We start from the raw sequence: 19,522 nt of genomic DNA, 5'->3' as shown, positions 1-19,522 counted from the left end.
TTTTTCGATTTTCGGTCCCATGGAATTCGTATTAATGAGGTTTTACTGTATTTAAGTTAACTGGAAGTACGTAGCAACGTTACTAAAATTTCACATGACCAATGAGTTTAGGGCTGGCTCTGCATACGCACACATTGTATGTGATATTCGATCAGCCATATGGCTTAATTGTTCACTAATCGTAATATGATAATATGACATAATAGATTTTGGTATACCTCTAATTTTTTTTAACATAGTAACTACTGACCACCAAGAGATAGCTTAGTCACTATTGAATCAGAAACAGTTGGATTGTTGATATATTATTACTAATATGCCAAATGTTTACTAAAATTAAATAAATCATTTTTATTCGACGTAGGATGATTCACATTGGTAAATAATTCACCACAAATTCACATTCTATAAATTTTATAAATGTTAACCAAAGTCACAAGATTTTTAGATTTGCAATGCCGTCAGCAATCATCAGATTTATCGATATATGTGTCAATACGTCAACTGAATGAAAAGTATCACGTGTCAATTATTTGTATGTACATATTATGAGGCGTCTATTTCCGTCGCCATAATATGGTCAAAATATAACAAAATACGTAAATACATAATAGTCTATGTCGACTGCTTAATCTGCATTCATTTTGATGACACATAATTTCTGGTTACATGTAAATTGTACGTATTACATTTCACCGTAGCACAGTTCGCCGTGAGCTTTCTAATCGGAAAGGGTTGACCGTATACCGAGTGCTTCAGAGTCAAGTCAGACAACGTTATCTACAAAAAAGGGTTTTTTTTTTTTGAGATAACGTTATTTTACATTTATGGCTACATGATAGTCAAACAACGTTATGTCAATCTTTTCTAATTTCTTAAGTCATCAGTAAAGTTTAACGCTAACTACATAAGTTACCCTTGTTTTCATATTTTTTTAAAACTATCCCTATAAATTTTAACATCATCGTAAGCAAGATAAATGTACAATACACAATAAATTATAAAATATTAACATTAGGTTTTAAATAAACATTTCCCTTGTTGAGTTACAAGAATCTAAAATAACGATTTTTGGCTCTCCTGTAAAGTTGCACTTTTGTAGATAGTGTTGTTTGACACTAAGCCCTCGATACTATACGGTCATCTCAGATTTTGGGAAAATTCAAGAATTCATGAATGAAAACCTAACCTAACCTAACAAATAATCCAGTACATCGGTTATTTTCAAAATTTGTTTGCCGTGGCTACCTGTAAAGTGTAAACAGACAAGAACCGTGTTTTATTAAAACATGAATTTTATCTCAGTACTAATACGACCCAAAGAGGTTGGACGGTCTTTAATATACGACCATATATTTCCGATACAACATTTCACGGTGAAGTGTGATACGGCGAACTGCATACGTACAAATTTCCGGACACAATGTTTTCTATGCTCACACGAAATTTAAAAATCCTTAACCTATAAATAAATGCGTTATGGTTCTTCACACAAAGCTGCCAACTGCGCTTGCCAAATTTCCAATATTGTAAATGAAACAACTCCGCTCTTTACATAAATTTTCTTTATAAATCGGAGGGAAGTTAAAATAATGTTTTAATTCATAGTGCAGCTTATTTGTAAAAAAAAAATTTCCAAGTGTATTTTTCAATTGTTAAATTCCATTCGATAGTTAAATTATCAAGGTTTTTCTCCTTCCTGAACAATTTGCCCAAATGGAGTTAGCCGATATGCCGATTAAGCAGTCGATGTGTAATTTCAAACAATATGTATAATTTCCAAAACTTGCCAAAAGCATACAAAAAGAAAATGTCTATAGGTTTTTACATGTCGTGTAAAGGTCGAAATTGAAGAATTTGTGAGCTAACATGAATAATCTGTAGACTATGTAGGAAAGACGTACATGTCCAGGCGCTCACAAAAAAGAATGGTCCGTTTTGAAAAATATCCAGATTAAATTAATTATTGATTTTTTAAGGTGGTGGGGTTAATAAAACCCAACTCGTGGCACTGACTTTCGCACTTACCTTCTATTTATAGCTTCTCGTCGCTTCATCCATGAATCCCCCCCCACACACTTTCCAGGCACATTCCCCATACCCAGACACTCTTTGAGTCTAGTGATGAACACATTCTGTATTTGCTATGTAACCTATTTTTCTTACAATGTTTTGTCATGTGTTTTGTTCGCTTCGTGAAAATAAATAAATTTGAATTAAGATATCGTCCATGTTTTGTAAAAAGGGCGAATTAACCATTTTGGCGAAATTGAGATTTTAATGAAAAAACAATATGTACCTCACTAGCTTTGTGTAAAAATGGCGAATTTGGTTTCTCCACAGGAAAATACTTAAAAACGATAATCGCAAGGGCGAATATCCACTTAGTGTTACGGATAAAAGGAAATGTGACATATTAGGCCTTTTAAAATATTATATTATAAAGCCTATTATAAAGACAGTATTCTTTCTAAGCTTTATTATAAACTTGTTAGACATTTATAATCAATCACAGGTAATTAAGTAAATAAATGTCAAAAGTTACAAATTAGCATTTTGGTTAATTCGTCCTTTTTTACAAAACACCGACAATATTATGGCAAGGTTAAGATAGTATGTAATTGCAAATGTTCAAATTGCAGCATTAATTTTCCATTAGGAATTTTGCAATAAACAGATATCAATGCTTACTTGAGCCAGCTATTTTTCCACGTGCTGTTGGGGAAGTAGCAAAGGATGGACTCCAGACTGAGCACAAAGTTGAACTGGGTGAAGTCTTTGTTGATCTCGGAGACATACAGGTTGGCCTGCGAGTCAGTGTGGGAGACAGAGACGAAGACCCTTGTGCCGACAACGTCCGCCACGTGGAACTCTTTGAGGTCCAGCTCCGTTTGGAACTCCGCTTTGATGAACGGGCCGCGCTGATACGAGATGAACAGGTCAACGTTTCCCTACAAATAAAAAAGGGCAGAGATGATGAAAACGGCAAAATGTGGATCTAGATAGGGTCCACTGGCTGGGTAAAATTTGCACATTGTTTTTTTTCATTCAATATATATATTTCAACCCAAAGTCTTTTCTTAGTACTAATACCTTGAGGAGGACGAACTCAGGTGGTGTGATGAGTGAAGTCCTGGTACTTTGGGGATGAGAGAGAGGCATCGAGGATTCGTGTTACGCATTGTGTGTGTTTATAGGTTTTGACATCACATAATATTAGGCAAAGGCATAGTAAGAACGCAATTATTTAATTTGATAATGCTCCGCGCAGAGCTGGGTTTATTTATTCAAAACATTGCAGTTACACAAGCATTGATTTTACGGGTATATTATAAAGATTAGATAATTAAACATAAGGGGTGGGCGATTATTATAGTTACACTCGTCACATGTCACTGATGGGCGGATTAAGATTAACTGGGGTTACGCTATATCGCTGATGGATTGGTTCACTTTAATTGGAGTTACACTGTATCTCTCTTTCGTTATATTTTTATTTCGGTAGATTAATTTAATGATCGGGTCACTCCCCGCAGAGCAACGCATGACTCCGAAACCAAATCGGTCCGTCTTTTCGCTGTAGGGATGGTTTGCTCACTGAATTTTTTCAAAGAGCATGTTGGTTAGAATGCGGGGGATGCATCACATCGGAGTGGGGGTGAGAGGAAGCTATTCGGCCAACTTTCGAAAATCTAACGGTAATTTATTTTGTCATCTCTGCGGAGCGACCTTGGTTTCGCAGCCGATGGTTTCGCCGGCAGATATGTTTTGTTCCGCACTTTGAGGGTGCGTTTATTTACTTTTGTAATAATGTTTCTTTGCAGACAGGGCTTGTCAAAATTTAGTTGGGGGTGTTTTGATATTTTTGCTAGTCAAAGAATCTAGTTTATTACAAGTTTTGTTTTTGTTTTGTTATGTCAAAGTATAACTTCTAACACACGTACGTAAGTACACACACCGATTTTTTTTTTATCAAAAAATGATTACCATTTAACAAAATGAGTCACAAATTAAAATAATTGGCAAATTTAGATAATTTCAACAAGTTTTTATCACAAAATGCAACAATTCAACAGGATATGCAGAATTAAAACAGATAACAATATCGTCAGCTAAGTGCGGATTCGGAAAATAAACCGATTTTAAAAATATATTTTTACCACATACTGTCACACAAGAGACAAAATACTACGGAATTCATCAACGAATCAAACATAATGACAGTAAAATGCAGGTTATAATATGGTGTCAAATCATAATTTTTCGTAATAGACCAATTTAAAATAATCATTGCTTTCTATCAGTATTTTCTTGCTGGTATACTGGAATCATTCTACAGTGACACCATTGTCATGTTGTATAGCAAATGTATTGATTTTGTTTGCTAACACTGAAATAGGAATTGTAGCAAACATAAGAAAATATTTATGCGAATCGCACATGATGCCACTGTAGAATGATTCCAATATCCAAATATTCATAGGAATAGTTTCTTTTTTTTTTTTTTAATAATTTTGGTATTTTACTATTATGACTACAATGAAATGTGTGAAAAAATTTGACATGCGTCACTGACGAATATGAAATGATACTTGCGAATCAGTCCATAAGAGTAAGTAGTCCCAGAATGTTAGAATAGTTAGAATTAGAAAGAATAATAGAATTTAATTTCAAAGTGACTTATGAACTTATAGTCAAATATTATTAAAATCGCACCCAGGGAATAATAGTGGCACAACTCGAAAAACTTGTTTTTGCAGAAGAGCAGTTTGAATATTTTATTTTGGTATGTTAAATCAGTTTTATTTTTAATTTACTTTGTAATAGCGTGACGTTGGCACACTTGGGTCATCTCATTTTGAATGTTATCCGCAATAACAATGGCACAATGATCAGTATGCCACTATTTCTGCTTGAATTTAAGTAAAATGTTATAATATGATAATAACAGGCCACCATTGTATTTTTAAGAATTATGCCGCTATTTGTTCGGATAGAAATGATATCTTGGAACATTTCTGCATACTTATCTCAAAAATGACAAATTTGGACTTGTGCCACTATTATTCCCCGAGTGCGAAATATACATAGTAGGCATATAAAACTTTTATTTCATTGATATTTCAATACAAACTTTTAATATTTCGTTAGGTTACAAAAAAAGCTCTGAAGATTGGATAAATAAACAAATATAATATAAAAATACTCAATATTCACTTTTGAAAGAATCATATTTGAAGGGCACACGGTAAAAACAGGCTCATCGACACAATGATAATTTTGCAGGAGAGCGAAAAGAGGAATGAAATCGTAATTGGTTGGAAAATGGGTTTAATATTAAGTAAAATAATTTATATATTGATTTCTAATATATTTTTTTGAAATAAAATTAATCAAGACGTATCCTACGTTTTTGTGCAGTTTTTTATACCGTGTCCAGAAGTTTGTGATGTATGCAGTCCGCCGTATCACACTTCACCGTGAAATGTTGTATCGGAAATATATGGTCGTATATTAAAGACCATTCAACATCTATGGGTCGCATAGTACTGAGATAAAATTCATGTCTAAAAATAAAACATGGTCGGTTTACAGGAAGCCAGCGGCAATTCGTGTCATTCTTGAATAAAACACAAGGGAAAGACAATAGAAAATAGATAGGTATGTAATTAAATTAGAAATACAGAACGCGTAATTTTTTCATCTCGGTGCTATAGACATGACAGTATAGTATACTGTTAACTTTTTCCGATAAGAAAGCTCACGGCGAACTGTGCTACGGTGAAAAGTAATAAGTACAAATTACATGTGACCGTTTTATACACAATGAGCTGATTTTTGCCTTGACTACACTTTCTTCTCCTTCATTTATGAAGCAGGGAAATCGTTTATGCTAGGTAGTTTTAAGATACCATTCTATGTTGTTGGTATTTAAATCTCAAAAATATGCAGTGAGTGCATGGCCCCCACAAGGAGGGGGGGGGGGTAGGCTGACAGGGCTAGGGTCCAGACTTAGGAGGGGCCCGCCTTTGCAGGTCAACCAAACCAGTTTAAACACACACAACAAATTTGCTCTAATAGTAAAAAAAGTCAATTATAGTACATAAACATCTTGGCTACGTGTTAAAACTGTGAACTAACATGCTCCGCCCATTTTTAACCGCATTTCCATTGTAAACTAACAAACTCCTCCCATTTAGCAGACAACAGCGCCTACAAGCGTAGCCAAGAAGATGTTTTCGCACAGTAGACGCTAGCGCTATTAGTCGAGTAGAATTTTATTTTATATTTAGTGTGTTTCCTGACTAATAAAAATGACTATTTATCCCACATGGCGAAGGGACACATGTTACTTGGCTATCACAAAAGGGAGTCGCGATCAATGCTTTATAATATGATGCTGAGTGCCGACAATTCAATCGGATTTATTTAAAAATATCAAAGATCGCTAAAAATACACGAATATTATTTAGGAAACACTACAGTGTAAAACATTACCCTGCCCTTAACCTTAGCGATAGGTTGGGGGGCCCGCCAAACATCGTGGCCTGGGGGGCCCGCTTCAGGATGTGGGGCCATGATGAGTGTAGTTTTGATGTGTACTCTTCATTTTTTTGTATTCATAAGATGTTTGTAATGAAAACAAGTGACTTGAAACATTGGTACTGTTCGGTTAAACCGGACACAGCGGAAAACGCATTTATAGCCGATAAACTGGATTATTTGTTAGGTTAACCTAACCAAACCTAACCTAACCCAACCTAACCGAACCTAAACTAACCCAAACTAACAAATAATCCAGTTTATCGGCTATTTTCAAAATGCGTTTTCCGCTGTGTCCGGTTTAACCGAACAGTACCGAAACATTCACTTTTTATTAATTGAGTTAGCATTTAGTTGGTAGAATTCCATTTTACAAGAAATGAAAATATAATTCACTTTCATATAATTCACAATCATTCACTTTTTGTTGAGTATCCTTTACTCTGCGGAGGTCCGTATGCTCCGCTTAGGTGTAAACATGGTAATTTACCGTTTTAAAGTATTCGGGGAAATGTAAAGGTTTTACCACTACTACAAATGTAAACAATATTGGAGATAGTTTTCCGGTATTAGTAAATGTTGTGTTATCTATTAAGTCATGTTTAATATAAATATGTCATCATAATTTTCAATTATCTCAATAGATAAATAAATACATAGAAGGTTGGAATGTCACATTTCTGGCAACATTGCAAATGTTTACTGCATCAAAATAAATAAACACACGGTCTTTGTAGATAATCAATTTCAACAACAAATCAGAAGTCGGTAAACGGCGACCATGATGACGTTTGTTGCGCCCCGACTGAATTCAGAAAGTTCACTGTGAAATGATCGAATTAAAAAAAACCCAAATATTTGAGCAGCCGAGCAATTTTTGTACAATGAAAAAAACATTTTTTTAAACCATGTTCGATCCTAATGCTGTGATTACATTATGATCATGTTACGTGCTGGTACGGCGATAAATTTAGTCTATGGTTTCGTCATTCCGCAGAATATTTTGAATGAGCACTACCTCTATAAATACAATTACGGAAAGTGCCAATTCAAATTTATTAGTATTTTGAATTATTATTCATAGTAATTATTTATAACGTACGTGTGCGTACGTTAAAATGACTTGCGATATTGCATCCATAGATAATATTTTGAACAGAACCCAATCAGCAGACCATTGATATTAGACATAAACACCAGACAAAGATAATAATTTAATAGAAAATCCAGAGAAAAAAATAAAAACAAAGAATGCGAGCCGAAAATGTAAGAAAAAATGTTCATTGAGTCATGTGGTTGCCGATTTAGAGCAGTACGTGTGAGGTGCCTCATTCTTATTCTGGCGATTTCGGCAAATTTTGCCAACTCACAATGTTCGTTTAAAGGTTTAAAGGCACATATTTCAATGTATTTGTGTGACAAAAATTGTGGAGTTAAGGACTTAGAACCCTTCAGAATATCACTAGGCTTGGCATATAGATTGTATTGAAGTATAAAACTTGTTATAGAATTTTTCGGCATTTAGACCCTATAGACTTTCAACCCTTCAATTATTGAACATGATGTAACTAAGGAGAGATAATTTATTAAGGGAAAAGATTGGCTCACCTTGCCGGCTTTCTTGGAGGCGAACATAAATTCATTCTTGATTTGGAAGTCTTCCACATCGTCGATGATTTGCTTGAAGGAGTAATTCGTAGGGCTGGGTGCCACCAGGATGGCAGAGTTTCCAAACGGTTTGGCCCTCTCCACGTAGAACTGGTAAGGGTGGTTAGGCCCCGATGTCCACGTGAATGACTTCACATATTCTTCGATGGGCTTGAACGTCAAGCCACCGTCTTGCGTCAAGTACAGCTGAAAGAAAAGAAATCTGTTAATTGATAAGGAAAAATGTTGGTCAAAGAGATAAGTGGTCCTCGCATTGGTTGTGGTTGAAAAAACTATCAAATTTACAACGAATGCCATCTATGACTAAGAGAGTAACTGCAACACCTAATTAAATCGAAAATATACATATATATAAAAACGTTAAGATGTAACCTTTTCTACACTAATTTTGTATCCAATATTATACTTGCGCAAAGATGTTGAAGAGAACTGTCTTCTATATGGATCACTGGCAAGGGGTGGAGGTAGGCTATTAAGATTTGACATAGATAGTGCACACTAAACTTTGTCAAAATGTGCTACAGGATGGGAGCATCAGTCTGATAACATTTAAAACACCAAGAAAAACGACATTACACACTTTTTTCCCATAACGGCAGTATACCGTGACATCACGTGACTGTATGCGACGTGCATCATAATATATTTGTCGCAACACAATGACTACGGGCACTTAACATTAATATTGTAATTAACGTGTTATTTGCATTTGAAAATCGATTAGCATAAACACAAATTTGTGCGTCCCGTAATCATTGAGGAATCAAATAATGAAAATCAAAAAGTGATCGGAAATGCCAAACTTAGCGATGTCAAAATGTGCGTAGTTTATCAACTTAACCATATTTCACATATTGAGTAAATGCGTTGAAATGTCATAATAGAAATTGTGCATAAGAAACCTTCTATGTATATAGTTTTTTTATACTTAGAACTGTAGATATGCATTACGAGTTCAACAACTTTCGATTGACATCACCGAGTATTTGCAGCCACACAAAGTGACAAGATAACAATACAATACTGATATCAACAACCATAATAGTGTTATGTCATAAGGGCATAATAAAAATAATCACAAATTACATACTTAAAAATTACTAAAATTTATTAAAAATGCACACTCCGTAATTTTTATTTTGTTGACCCCCATTGATGGGTCAGTGTAATAGATATTGTATGACACGCTTTTTTTTTTAAATATTAAGTAAACAATAATTTTAAGCGATGAAATGCTTCCATTCAAAAAAAAAAATAATGTGCTGTAACCAGCCAATGTCAAATGAAGCTAACGATGTTACAAAAATAAATTAAATCGAGAATAGAACCTATCATGTTTAAAATCTACAACTACTAATAATTGCTTTATAACAGGATGTATATTATATCATCTCTGTTCTGGCAGAATACACTAACTGGAGAATACTAGTTTTGAGTAATTTGACTTTGAAGTTGTTAAAATGTTTGAAATGGTCTATCATGTAAGTTTATTAAGTAATCATAAAAAGGTTGACTTTAAAATAAGGACTGTTTATTTATTAAGAAGGTTTCCAGACGGTAAAGTTTGAAATAAGGAACATTTTGGTATAACTAACTCAATATGTCATTTTTTCGAATTAGTGTCTTCTGCCAGAACAGTGACGATATTATATTATGAGGTGTCTATTTTCAAAAACTGATTACAGATGGTCAAAATTTAATGAAAAAAAAATCATCCAGGGTTACAGCCGTTGGGGAATTAGGTTGTGTGAATAGAGTAATAAATGAAAGTACTTTGTTTTAAGCGATTTGTTTTGTAGATGTAACGCTTGGTATCTAGGCCGTTGATGATTTTCTTTCTTCGTCTAGAAAGTCTAAAACGTTCCGAGGCAGTGAGTGGCACCTTTTTACATTCCTTGTCAGTTTTCTTTATTTCATATTGTATTTTCGTATACTATACACCGACATATACACACATATGGTTAGAGCTTGTCAAGACAAATCGTAGGATACCTCATATGTTTTTCTGGGATACAGTATAGGTTCTATGCACGGTGATTATTAGTCTACTTACGGCATTCCTGCCCTCAATAGCGTAACACATGAGCCCTTCCCCTGTATTGTTGTCGATAATGCGAGGCATTATCACAAGAAACTTTTATCTGTTATCCATTTATAATGCCACTTCACTCATTGTAGTATCTTGAATAATTATGAAATTTTAATTTTTTTTTTTTTTTAAGGTCATGATGCTACATAATATGTACCACAAAAAGACATAGTTGTACGTCAACAATGAATGTCTCTAGTGAGCCCACATGACGGAAGTGAGTGTCTTCAACATGGTTGTCATTTATGGCAATTAAAAGACAAAATAGTTAATACGTATTATGGCTTGTCTTTGTTGTTTCGAATGTGTAATGCACTAAATTAAAGTGTCAACCGTAAATTTCTGTTTTGTTATTGTTGTAATTTCCATGAGGATTACACAATTTACGCAGTTGATCGGTCGACTCGAAATGAAAAGAAATCCACCTCATCTGCCGATATCAACCTTGTCAAATAGTTAAGTATACCAAGTGATCAGTACTCAAAAATATTCACATTTGTCATGGCCTCGCCTCAATGGTGTATTTAGTAGCGCATTTGGTTGTCAACTGAAAGATTGTTGGTTCAAAAAGGTTGGTGGTTCAAGGCTGAAGCTGTGCCACTGATATTTTTTGTTTTCAATTTTCATTTTTAAAATACGTGTAATACCCCGTTCACACGTGCATAGATTTACCATTGACAGTAAGTATTATCGCGGCCATAACAAGAAAATGTACGTGTCAACATGTATTATCCTACAGTTGCAAGATTGCATGAATGAATTAAAAAAGTTCAGAAGCTTCTGAATTTTCATGTGACAGTTGAGATTTTTTTGATCTGGGCTTGTGCAGTAGAACGATAGTGGTGAACCTGCCGGCAAAAACACGAACTACACCGCGGAAAGATTCATTTTGAGGTTAATCGATTTTTATGACCTGTCAAATAGTACCATAAAATAAAAACATCACGTCTTGCTTACTCTTGAAGATTGGAGAGACAGTCAGCACTTTTAAGTTATCATTTAACAGTTATTGTCACGACAGTTTAAAATATGCACTATTGCTGCCAGTAAAATCATGCACGTGTACAGGCGCTATAATTTCACACAATATTCAATAATCTATAACTTTTAAAACTGGCCGAAAGCATAAAAAAAAATATAAAACTTTCAACCAATTCAATTTTATTTTGTTTATATTCATTGAATTAATAAAATGTTTATCGGCTAATAAATTGCTCTAACACTACGATGGAAAAGAAAGAACTAAAATTAAAACCAAAACAGTTACATTTGACACACAAAAATGCTGTTTATGACAAATATTGAATTGTGGAATTGGCAGATTTTGAAAATAGACACCTCATAATATATTGTATTTAGTTGTAATGGTTTTGTTACATGGAATAATAAATGCAAATAATGTAATAAAACATTTATCATATGCTTATATTTAATCGAATGTGAAATAATGGTTGTTTTTCTATGAATATTATCAAATCAGTCAAGTGCGTACAGTTTAATACTTTTGTTTCTACATAATACGATTATTATTTCGATAATTTACTGTTGGCAGAAAATATCAAAGGAACCCATGCATTCTGACATATTATTAATAAGGTTTCCGGAATACGTTACGTTAAAAATAAGAGTGAATAAGAAATTGTCTGTTTCTACACAATGGAATCAAAAACTAAAGCCAGTGTTTATTCTGTCTTGATAATGGTGTTACAACAATAACTATCAGTGGCGGAGGGTGAAGGTAGGCTGTTAGGATCCGACACAAATAGTGCACACTAAAACTTTGTCAGTCAAACGTATTTTGTTTTTATTGAACCAAGACTACAATTTACAGATAGTATTGGTTAGTTTTTAAAATCAATTATACCTTGCCTAAACCAGAACATTAGTTTTAGTATATTTTGGGTGAAATGATAAAATTGTGCACACTTTTTCTTATATACTTATTTGTTTTCGTTGGATTGACAATACATATTTCATTTTTTTATATTCATAAAGTCCTGTTTAAACCAAACTAAAACAGATAAAAAATATTATTCTATCCATAAAATATCCAAAGTTATGTATGATTTAATTGCATAATTTTAGATATTTTATAGATAGATGAGTATTTTTTGACCATTATCTATTATATCCACCCTACTCCACTCTTTGCTAATGCTTGTTATAGTAATGAACTATAATATTCTCAGTAAAGCCAGACCATCTTTAGCAGGACAACAAAGTAATTATTAAATGAATTTATTACTAATTGTTCTACATGGCACATTGTGTATTGTATTACACATTTTTATGTCCATCTGAATCAATAGAAGTGTCTGAATAATGAATTTGCAACCAAAACGCACTTTTATAAATAATATTTTTCTGCAAAATTTGTTAAATTTGTCATATAAGTATAAAGGAGTCTTATGCTTCAAATACATTATGTGATTTCACAGTAAGCTGCCGCTACGGAAAAAAATGTGTGATGTTGTTTTTCTTGGTATTTAAAATGTTATCAGACTGATGTGCTCCCATCCTCCAGGACATTTTGGACATTTAAACGAACATTGTCAGTTGGCAAAATCTGCAGAAATCGCCAGGACAAGGGATGAGGTCACCTAACGCGTATCGCGCTACATCATGAACTCCGCACTAGTCAGTGAACTTTTTTTCTATTATCTGCAGGCCTACACATTTTCGACTCATGTCATTCTTTGTTTTTAGTGGTTTTCTATTAAATTATTATCTATGGTTGCCTGATTGGCTTCCGTTCAAAATATTATCTATGGATGCTATATCGCAAGTTATTTGAACATACGCACATGTGGAAACTGTTAAAATTAATTGAAATAATAATTCAAAATACTAATACATTAGAGTTGGCACTCTCCATCATTGAATTTATAGAGAAGGTGATCGTTCAAAATATTCTGCGGTGTGCGACATGCATCATAATGTATTTGAACCTTTAGAGTTGTCATTGTGATAAATTTATTGCGTTAAAAATAGACAATTTAATTACTTACGTTAATTTGTGGTATTCACTTCCAAATCTATAGGTACTTCTTTATTGGTAATCACACTTTACTACTGACTAAGTATGTGTTATTTATCTACCCTATAAAATAAACAAGGTGTTCCGTTAAAATTCAAAGATATGTGAAGTGTTCCATTGTAGGAAAAGTTTGGGAAACAGTTACTATTGTCAACCAGTTGGTAATAGAAGTGAATTAATCACATAAATATATTGTGACCTTACTGGGAATTGAACCCGGAGTCCTCGGTGAAAGGCCAGCGTAGACTACGGGGCCTACTGCAAAACTCCTCTTTCGCAACTTCAATTATAACCGTGGAGCGATATCTAACTAAACCAAACTTTCATGGCATTTACAGGTCATGGAGAACTTTTTTTACTTAATTACCTACCAAACAAGTCTTAAGGGGGGACATGCTCAGCGTAGGTCAAAATGGAACTTTTATTGCATTTTCAAACCATGATCCTGGACATTCCTTAAACGTTGTAGATAATCTATTTATATAATTTTGAAGCCTTGTTATCCTATATATTTATTTTTAACATTTGATGACTGCAAAAAATATTTTTATTACATAAAATAGTGTTCTTTTAAACCTCTCGCTCTAATGTTTTAGAATATAGTCATATTTCAGTACATGAATGTGCAGCGGTGTAGCTGTGTGCAGATTTTTTACGTTTATTAATTTACGCATTTATAAAACCATTAGTATAATTTATGATGAGATTATTTTTGTAAAATATTTACGATAGAAAATTATATTGATAATCTCTGTGATCCCAAATTTGACAAGAATTACGCATTTTATTATTCAAAAAATGGGCAAAATTAACACATTTGAAGATAATTCTAAAGATACTAATTATAAGCTATGTCTTTGACCATTCAAGTGTGATAAACATACTACGAATAATGATTGCTTTATAATAATTATTGACCTAATAATAAGGTAGTGTTTTTTTGAAATACGCCATTTCTTTTGTCATTCCCCAGTGGTTAAACTTCAACATACGGCCGTAGCCATAAATTGACAAACTAAAATTGAAGTAGGGAGTAAGGTCATGTTAACGCGCGTGTTTGAACATGTACCTAACCGAAATTTTTTTTATTTTTTTTTAATCGGTGATACGCTGAGCATGTCCGCCCTTAAGTTATCGCAAGCGTCAGCGAACTCTCGCAGAACCCTGTTTGGAATCACTGTTACTATGATGTATCAATTTATTGTATACTAGGTTTATTTGGTTATAGTTTATGATAGTTTATAAAATAGGTATATCAGGGCAATGCCGAATGCAGTACCATGGAGTTAGTTAGTAAATAGGTGTAGTAGACTTTTATAAGGCATGTTATTGGCACGTAGTATCAGCAAGGTCTTTTTACCTTTGACCTTTAGACTTCCAATAACATTTCACTGTTTGTATTATTAATTTGTGACTAACGGCCCACTCAAAATAACATAATATTATTCACAGCGAACTAATTAAATTAGTAACTCTACTAATTTGGGTCTGATGTTCTTTATTGAATTACTGTATTAACATGCCGTATGAGGTTAAAAGTATAACATAGGTATGCATAATTTTTTTTCTACAGTGTTCATTAATCTGTCACCTACGGACTTAACTGCATACTTGAGCAATATATTTGCCAGTTTACACTTGAACCATGTCGCACCGTGAGTGTAAAACCAAGGCATCTGCAATAGACATATTTTGGATATATTAGGGTTTGAAGTCTTCGTTTTGTTAGGAGAAATAGAGTTTCTAAAAAAAACCATAATATTTGGTTTATATCTACATTATATTGCATGTTCTTTCAGTTACTTCAATTTTACATTATCAGGTTCATGACTTTTGCAGTTGTTTTGCATTTAATCTCGAAATTGAAAAATTTGCAGTTGCGTTGGTTTTACACTCACGGTGTGATGTAATCGGCACGCTTGCAACTGGTTCAGACTTGTGCCATCACAGTACCAAATTGTCATAATCCTTTTTTCTTATTTTAGCATAGCGTAATTGAAGATATTTATTTACCTTTCTCGCAGTGTCCACCTTATCGAGGATGACAAAGGTGTCGGCATCCTCTTCGTCATAGGCCAAATCGCTGGGCGTGAAGCTGAGTTTGGTCCTCCGAATGTTGATCCCGTTGTCTGTCGTCTGGTAGAGCATCTGGTTCCTGGTGTCCACAAACACGCACTGCAAAAAAATTACGAATATCAACATTTTAGCGCCAGTCAGCCAAGTACCTAAAGCGGTGGACAAAATCAGAACATTACTACAGAACAGGTTTTGCATTGATCGGAGACACTTATCGAATATCGAGGATACTTCGCCGAACGAACCTGTGTCAAATTCTGGCAGAAATGAGTTATTTATGGAGTTACCGATTGTTTAGAATGTCCAAAAAGTGCATTAAAGAGAGTTATTTACGAAAAAAAATTTGGCATGAATGATGCAAGAAGACTGGTGAGCGATAGGGATTCTTGGAAGCGCCGTATGGTATCCATATGCTCCAGTTAAGGGGTGGACATGGCAGAAGAGAATTTTTTGATAGGGTAGTTAGTGGAACAATATTTATATGGTATACTTGTGCCAGTATTTTTTTAAATGTGCTGTCTATTCCTAAAATGCGTAATAGCGCCTGTACACGTGCATGGATTTACTTGCACCGATAGTGTGTATTTTAAACTATCGCGATAATAACCCCCCGACCATGTCTGATCTTAATAAGATCATATGTGCCTCCACAGAGTGAAGGTTTGTATTAACAGATTTTGTCTTTTTACGAGAAATGGATGTCAGCCATTTGCTCAACCTACTGAAAACCAATTGAAAAACAATGTGTACTTGCCAGACCCAGGATTCGAACCTGGGACCCACGACGCTAAAGCCGCATTTTTTTATTGAAGTTTGAGTAAAATGTGGAACAGTTGGTTTTTGGAAATAGGTCACTTGAAATGTTGTGTTTATTATAAATTAATAATAATAATTATAAACTATTTCATTTATCCAATGCAATTTGATAAGAATTTCTTGTAATAACTACTAGTTAATTTAGACCATAATTAGATAGCCCGTAGCTGTGTAGCGTGCATTGGTAAAGCACATTGGCATGAATCCAGTGGTTACAGATTCAAGTCCGGTCGGGTGTCGTGTTTTTCCAAAAAAAAAATTTTCTAGTAGGTATATAATTTTATATAGGTATCTGAGGTGTTTTCGAATTATGTATGTTTAATAATAACTATATCCGTCTTCTTCTGTCATGTCTGTGCTAGAGTGACCACCTGGTCACCGTGATGACTACATTATTGGATTTAAACATGCCATTAAGGTGACGCATCAGTGAAACGCCAAATAATTTCCAACTGTAGGCGCGACGAAATTTTGGACTCGCTGCCATTCACTGAGAGAATCTCAAGCCAGAAGCACGTCACTTTGCTGCGTGATGGCGACGGGTCAATTAATTCTAAAATCGTGTAAAGATGACTAAAAACGTTACCCATTTACTTTAAAAAGAAAACATGTCAATGAATATATTATTATTGTTACTAATAGAACAATAAACAGAACATAAAATGAACGTATGTTGGATTTATATGAAAAATAATATTTCGTTTGACAGGTGTCATTTGCACCCGCGACCCGCAGTCCGCGCATCGCCTAGCAACGATCTTTTTAGACCGTGCCTCAACTAATGCATGGCCTTAAGCTAATAAAATAAATAAAATGGAATTGAACACCTATGCAGTGCAATGAAATGTGTGCATAAATTAACATAATATTATAAAAATTGCACACCAAGTGTTCCATAAGCTGATTAATTATAATATGACCAAAAATGATTCAGATGGTCGACCCTGCTATGTTGAGTTTTAGAAATACCGCAAATGTTTCATGCAACTTAGTCATCAAGCATTACATGTGATCCAGCAGGATTTAAAAATAACTGATAAGAAATTATCATTAATTTGCAAAACAAGTGACCTACGAGGGGAGTTCCATAAGTTCGCGGAATGAGACAGAAAGAAAAGAATATATTATATTTCATTTTGGATGGTTTCCACACTTTTTCCCTGTTTCGTGATGAATTTAATTACTGCACGGAGCTCAATATTTGACATTTTTTAAATTATCAAAGACTTTCATTTGATCTTTTGAATTTTGGAAAAGATTTAATGGAACAATCAACTTGAAATTGCAAAAGTATACCTAATGCGCCGGCTAAACGGCAGCAACTTGCCTGCGTGATATAGACTTTTACCAGAGCTTTTCGTTTTCCATTTTCCCGTCCATACGCACGGGCTTCCCGATACAAACCGGTGTGCACAGGTAAGATTGTCGTAAAGCATGAGCGTCTAGCCGGCACTTAAAAAGAATTAGCTAACAAGGAAAAAACAATTTTAACCCAAACACAACATATGCTCGAAATATGAATTCATGATAAAATAATAAAATAATTAGGTACATGTTTCGCATTATTTTCAGAGATGTCAGCCATTTCAAAGATTCAATTTATTTGGATTTATTCACATAAGTTTCGCTCATCTACACATATTTTTTATCCATCTAACGCTGCAAGCTTGTGGAGGAACATCAGCCGCAGTGTTTATATGTATTTCAGGTGTTATTATACATTTTTCGTAAATTGGAAACTTACGTATGAGTTGATCTTGGGATGATTGTAGAATTTCTCGATCTGGGCGTAGCCATCACGCGGCGAGTCTCCGAGCGTGAAGCTGTCAGTCTTGTTAATGAAGGTATCACCATAGTCGTAAGAGATGTATAGCGAGGATGGGACAAAGGGGCCCGTAGGCCGCTGGGCTGGGTCCCTCGCCAGGCAGATTATAACGCTTGAACCTTCGCCTACCCAGTGCACCATCAACTGTTGGTGGCTGTCGTTGAGGGAGGTCACCTGAGGAAAGAAATAATAATTTAATTTTTATGATCGTCAGGGAGAGAATTTCTCCGCCACTGTGTGATGCCACCAAAGACATTGTAGAAAACTACCTCTATTACAAGTGTCGATAAATTATTGAGCCACTGCCTGGAATAATGGCAAAATTCTTCATTTCAAGATAATGGCAAATGTAATAATATTTCAGTTTTGTACTGTGGGACTTTTTTTAAGCAGTGAAACAATCACAGAAAGACTGGGGATTTAAAAAAATAACATAGAAGTGTGATGAAATCAGTGCCTTGCGCATTTGACTACCAGTTAGATTAGATTAATTATTAGGTATAACCATGTCACCTGACCTCCTAGTCAACAATGGGCGTACGTACGTCCAAAATTCCTTGATTAACTGTCAAAATGTTTAACATGTACTTAGCATGTAAGAATTGTATCTATCTAATTATAATAATAGTATGTCAGAAAAGAATGTGATTTGCTGAATAAAAGAGACGAAAGTCAAAGGAATTTAATAATAAGGAGTATGTAAGGGAAGGATGGCAACACTGTCGAGAGAAAGAAGAGAGTAGAGGGTCGCCATTTTAAAAACGGTGAACATCGGCCCTCACGACTCGGAGAGTAAAACAAAACAAATCGAGCATGGAAGTGAAAAATGGGATACGGAGTGAAAGGCCATAATTGTGAACGATAATAATTATTAATAACGAAACTAAAATTAGTGCATAAAACATTGGAAGTGTAACTAACATGAGTAATCTAAAAATATAAACCGAACATAATAAAACGAGTTTCATTTAACCGAGTTTTTTGTGAATCCCGGGTCCTACCAATATTCTGGGCTAGCCACAGGACCCGGGATATCTCATAACCTTATTTTCAGCTTCACTTTCATACATATAGATTCATTTCCAGTATAGAAGAAGGTTGTCTTCAATTTCCTTGTATAGAAACATAATATGTAATATACTTTATGAGAGACTGACTTTTAAAGCCAAGGGTAATATGTTGATAAACATGGCATTGTGTTTTTATCAGTTAAGAGTGAATGAATTATTATCAAAATTGACTTATTTATAACAAACACTTTACAGAATTTTCAATAAATCTGCATAAAAAAACATGATTGCAAGTAAAAGAAAAATGTTAACAAAAACTATTTCCAATTTTTGTTATACAGTTATATCAGTAATAGATTCATTTAAATTATATGCATAAACAAGTGACGGCCCTCGACTTCTTGCACATCAAAAGTTGAAATAAAAAATTTGACAGAGACAACGGTTGGATCTAAGCA

The 19,522-nt window shown here is 34.2% G+C and overlaps 1 protein-coding gene across 1 annotated transcript in view; it reads right to left on the bottom strand.

Moving 5' to 3' along the window:
* Nucleotides 1-19,522, bottom strand: part of LOC147070671 (sortilin-related receptor-like) — a 76,978-nt gene that overhangs the window by 45,213 nt on the left and 12,243 nt on the right. Inside the window, exons 2-5 of the mRNA XM_085949110.1 lie at nucleotides 17,974-18,228; nucleotides 15,351-15,512; nucleotides 8,152-8,397; nucleotides 2,692-2,951 (exon numbers count right to left, since the gene is read on the bottom strand). Of these exons, the coding sequence (XP_085805236.1) occupies nucleotides 2,692-2,951; nucleotides 8,152-8,397; nucleotides 15,351-15,512; nucleotides 17,974-18,228 (923 nt within the window). The remainder of the gene's footprint in view (nucleotides 1-2,691; nucleotides 2,952-8,151; nucleotides 8,398-15,350; nucleotides 15,513-17,973; nucleotides 18,229-19,522) is intronic.

Source organism: Rhyacophila brunnea, unplaced genomic scaffold (genome assembly GCF_057557595.1).
Source record: "Rhyacophila brunnea isolate RB1 unplaced genomic scaffold, BYU_Rbru_1.0 scaffold_21, whole genome shotgun sequence".
NCBI classification, from domain to species: domain Eukaryota; kingdom Metazoa; phylum Arthropoda; class Insecta; order Trichoptera; family Rhyacophilidae; genus Rhyacophila; species Rhyacophila brunnea.
This window is presented reverse-complemented; position numbering and strand designations above follow the sequence as displayed.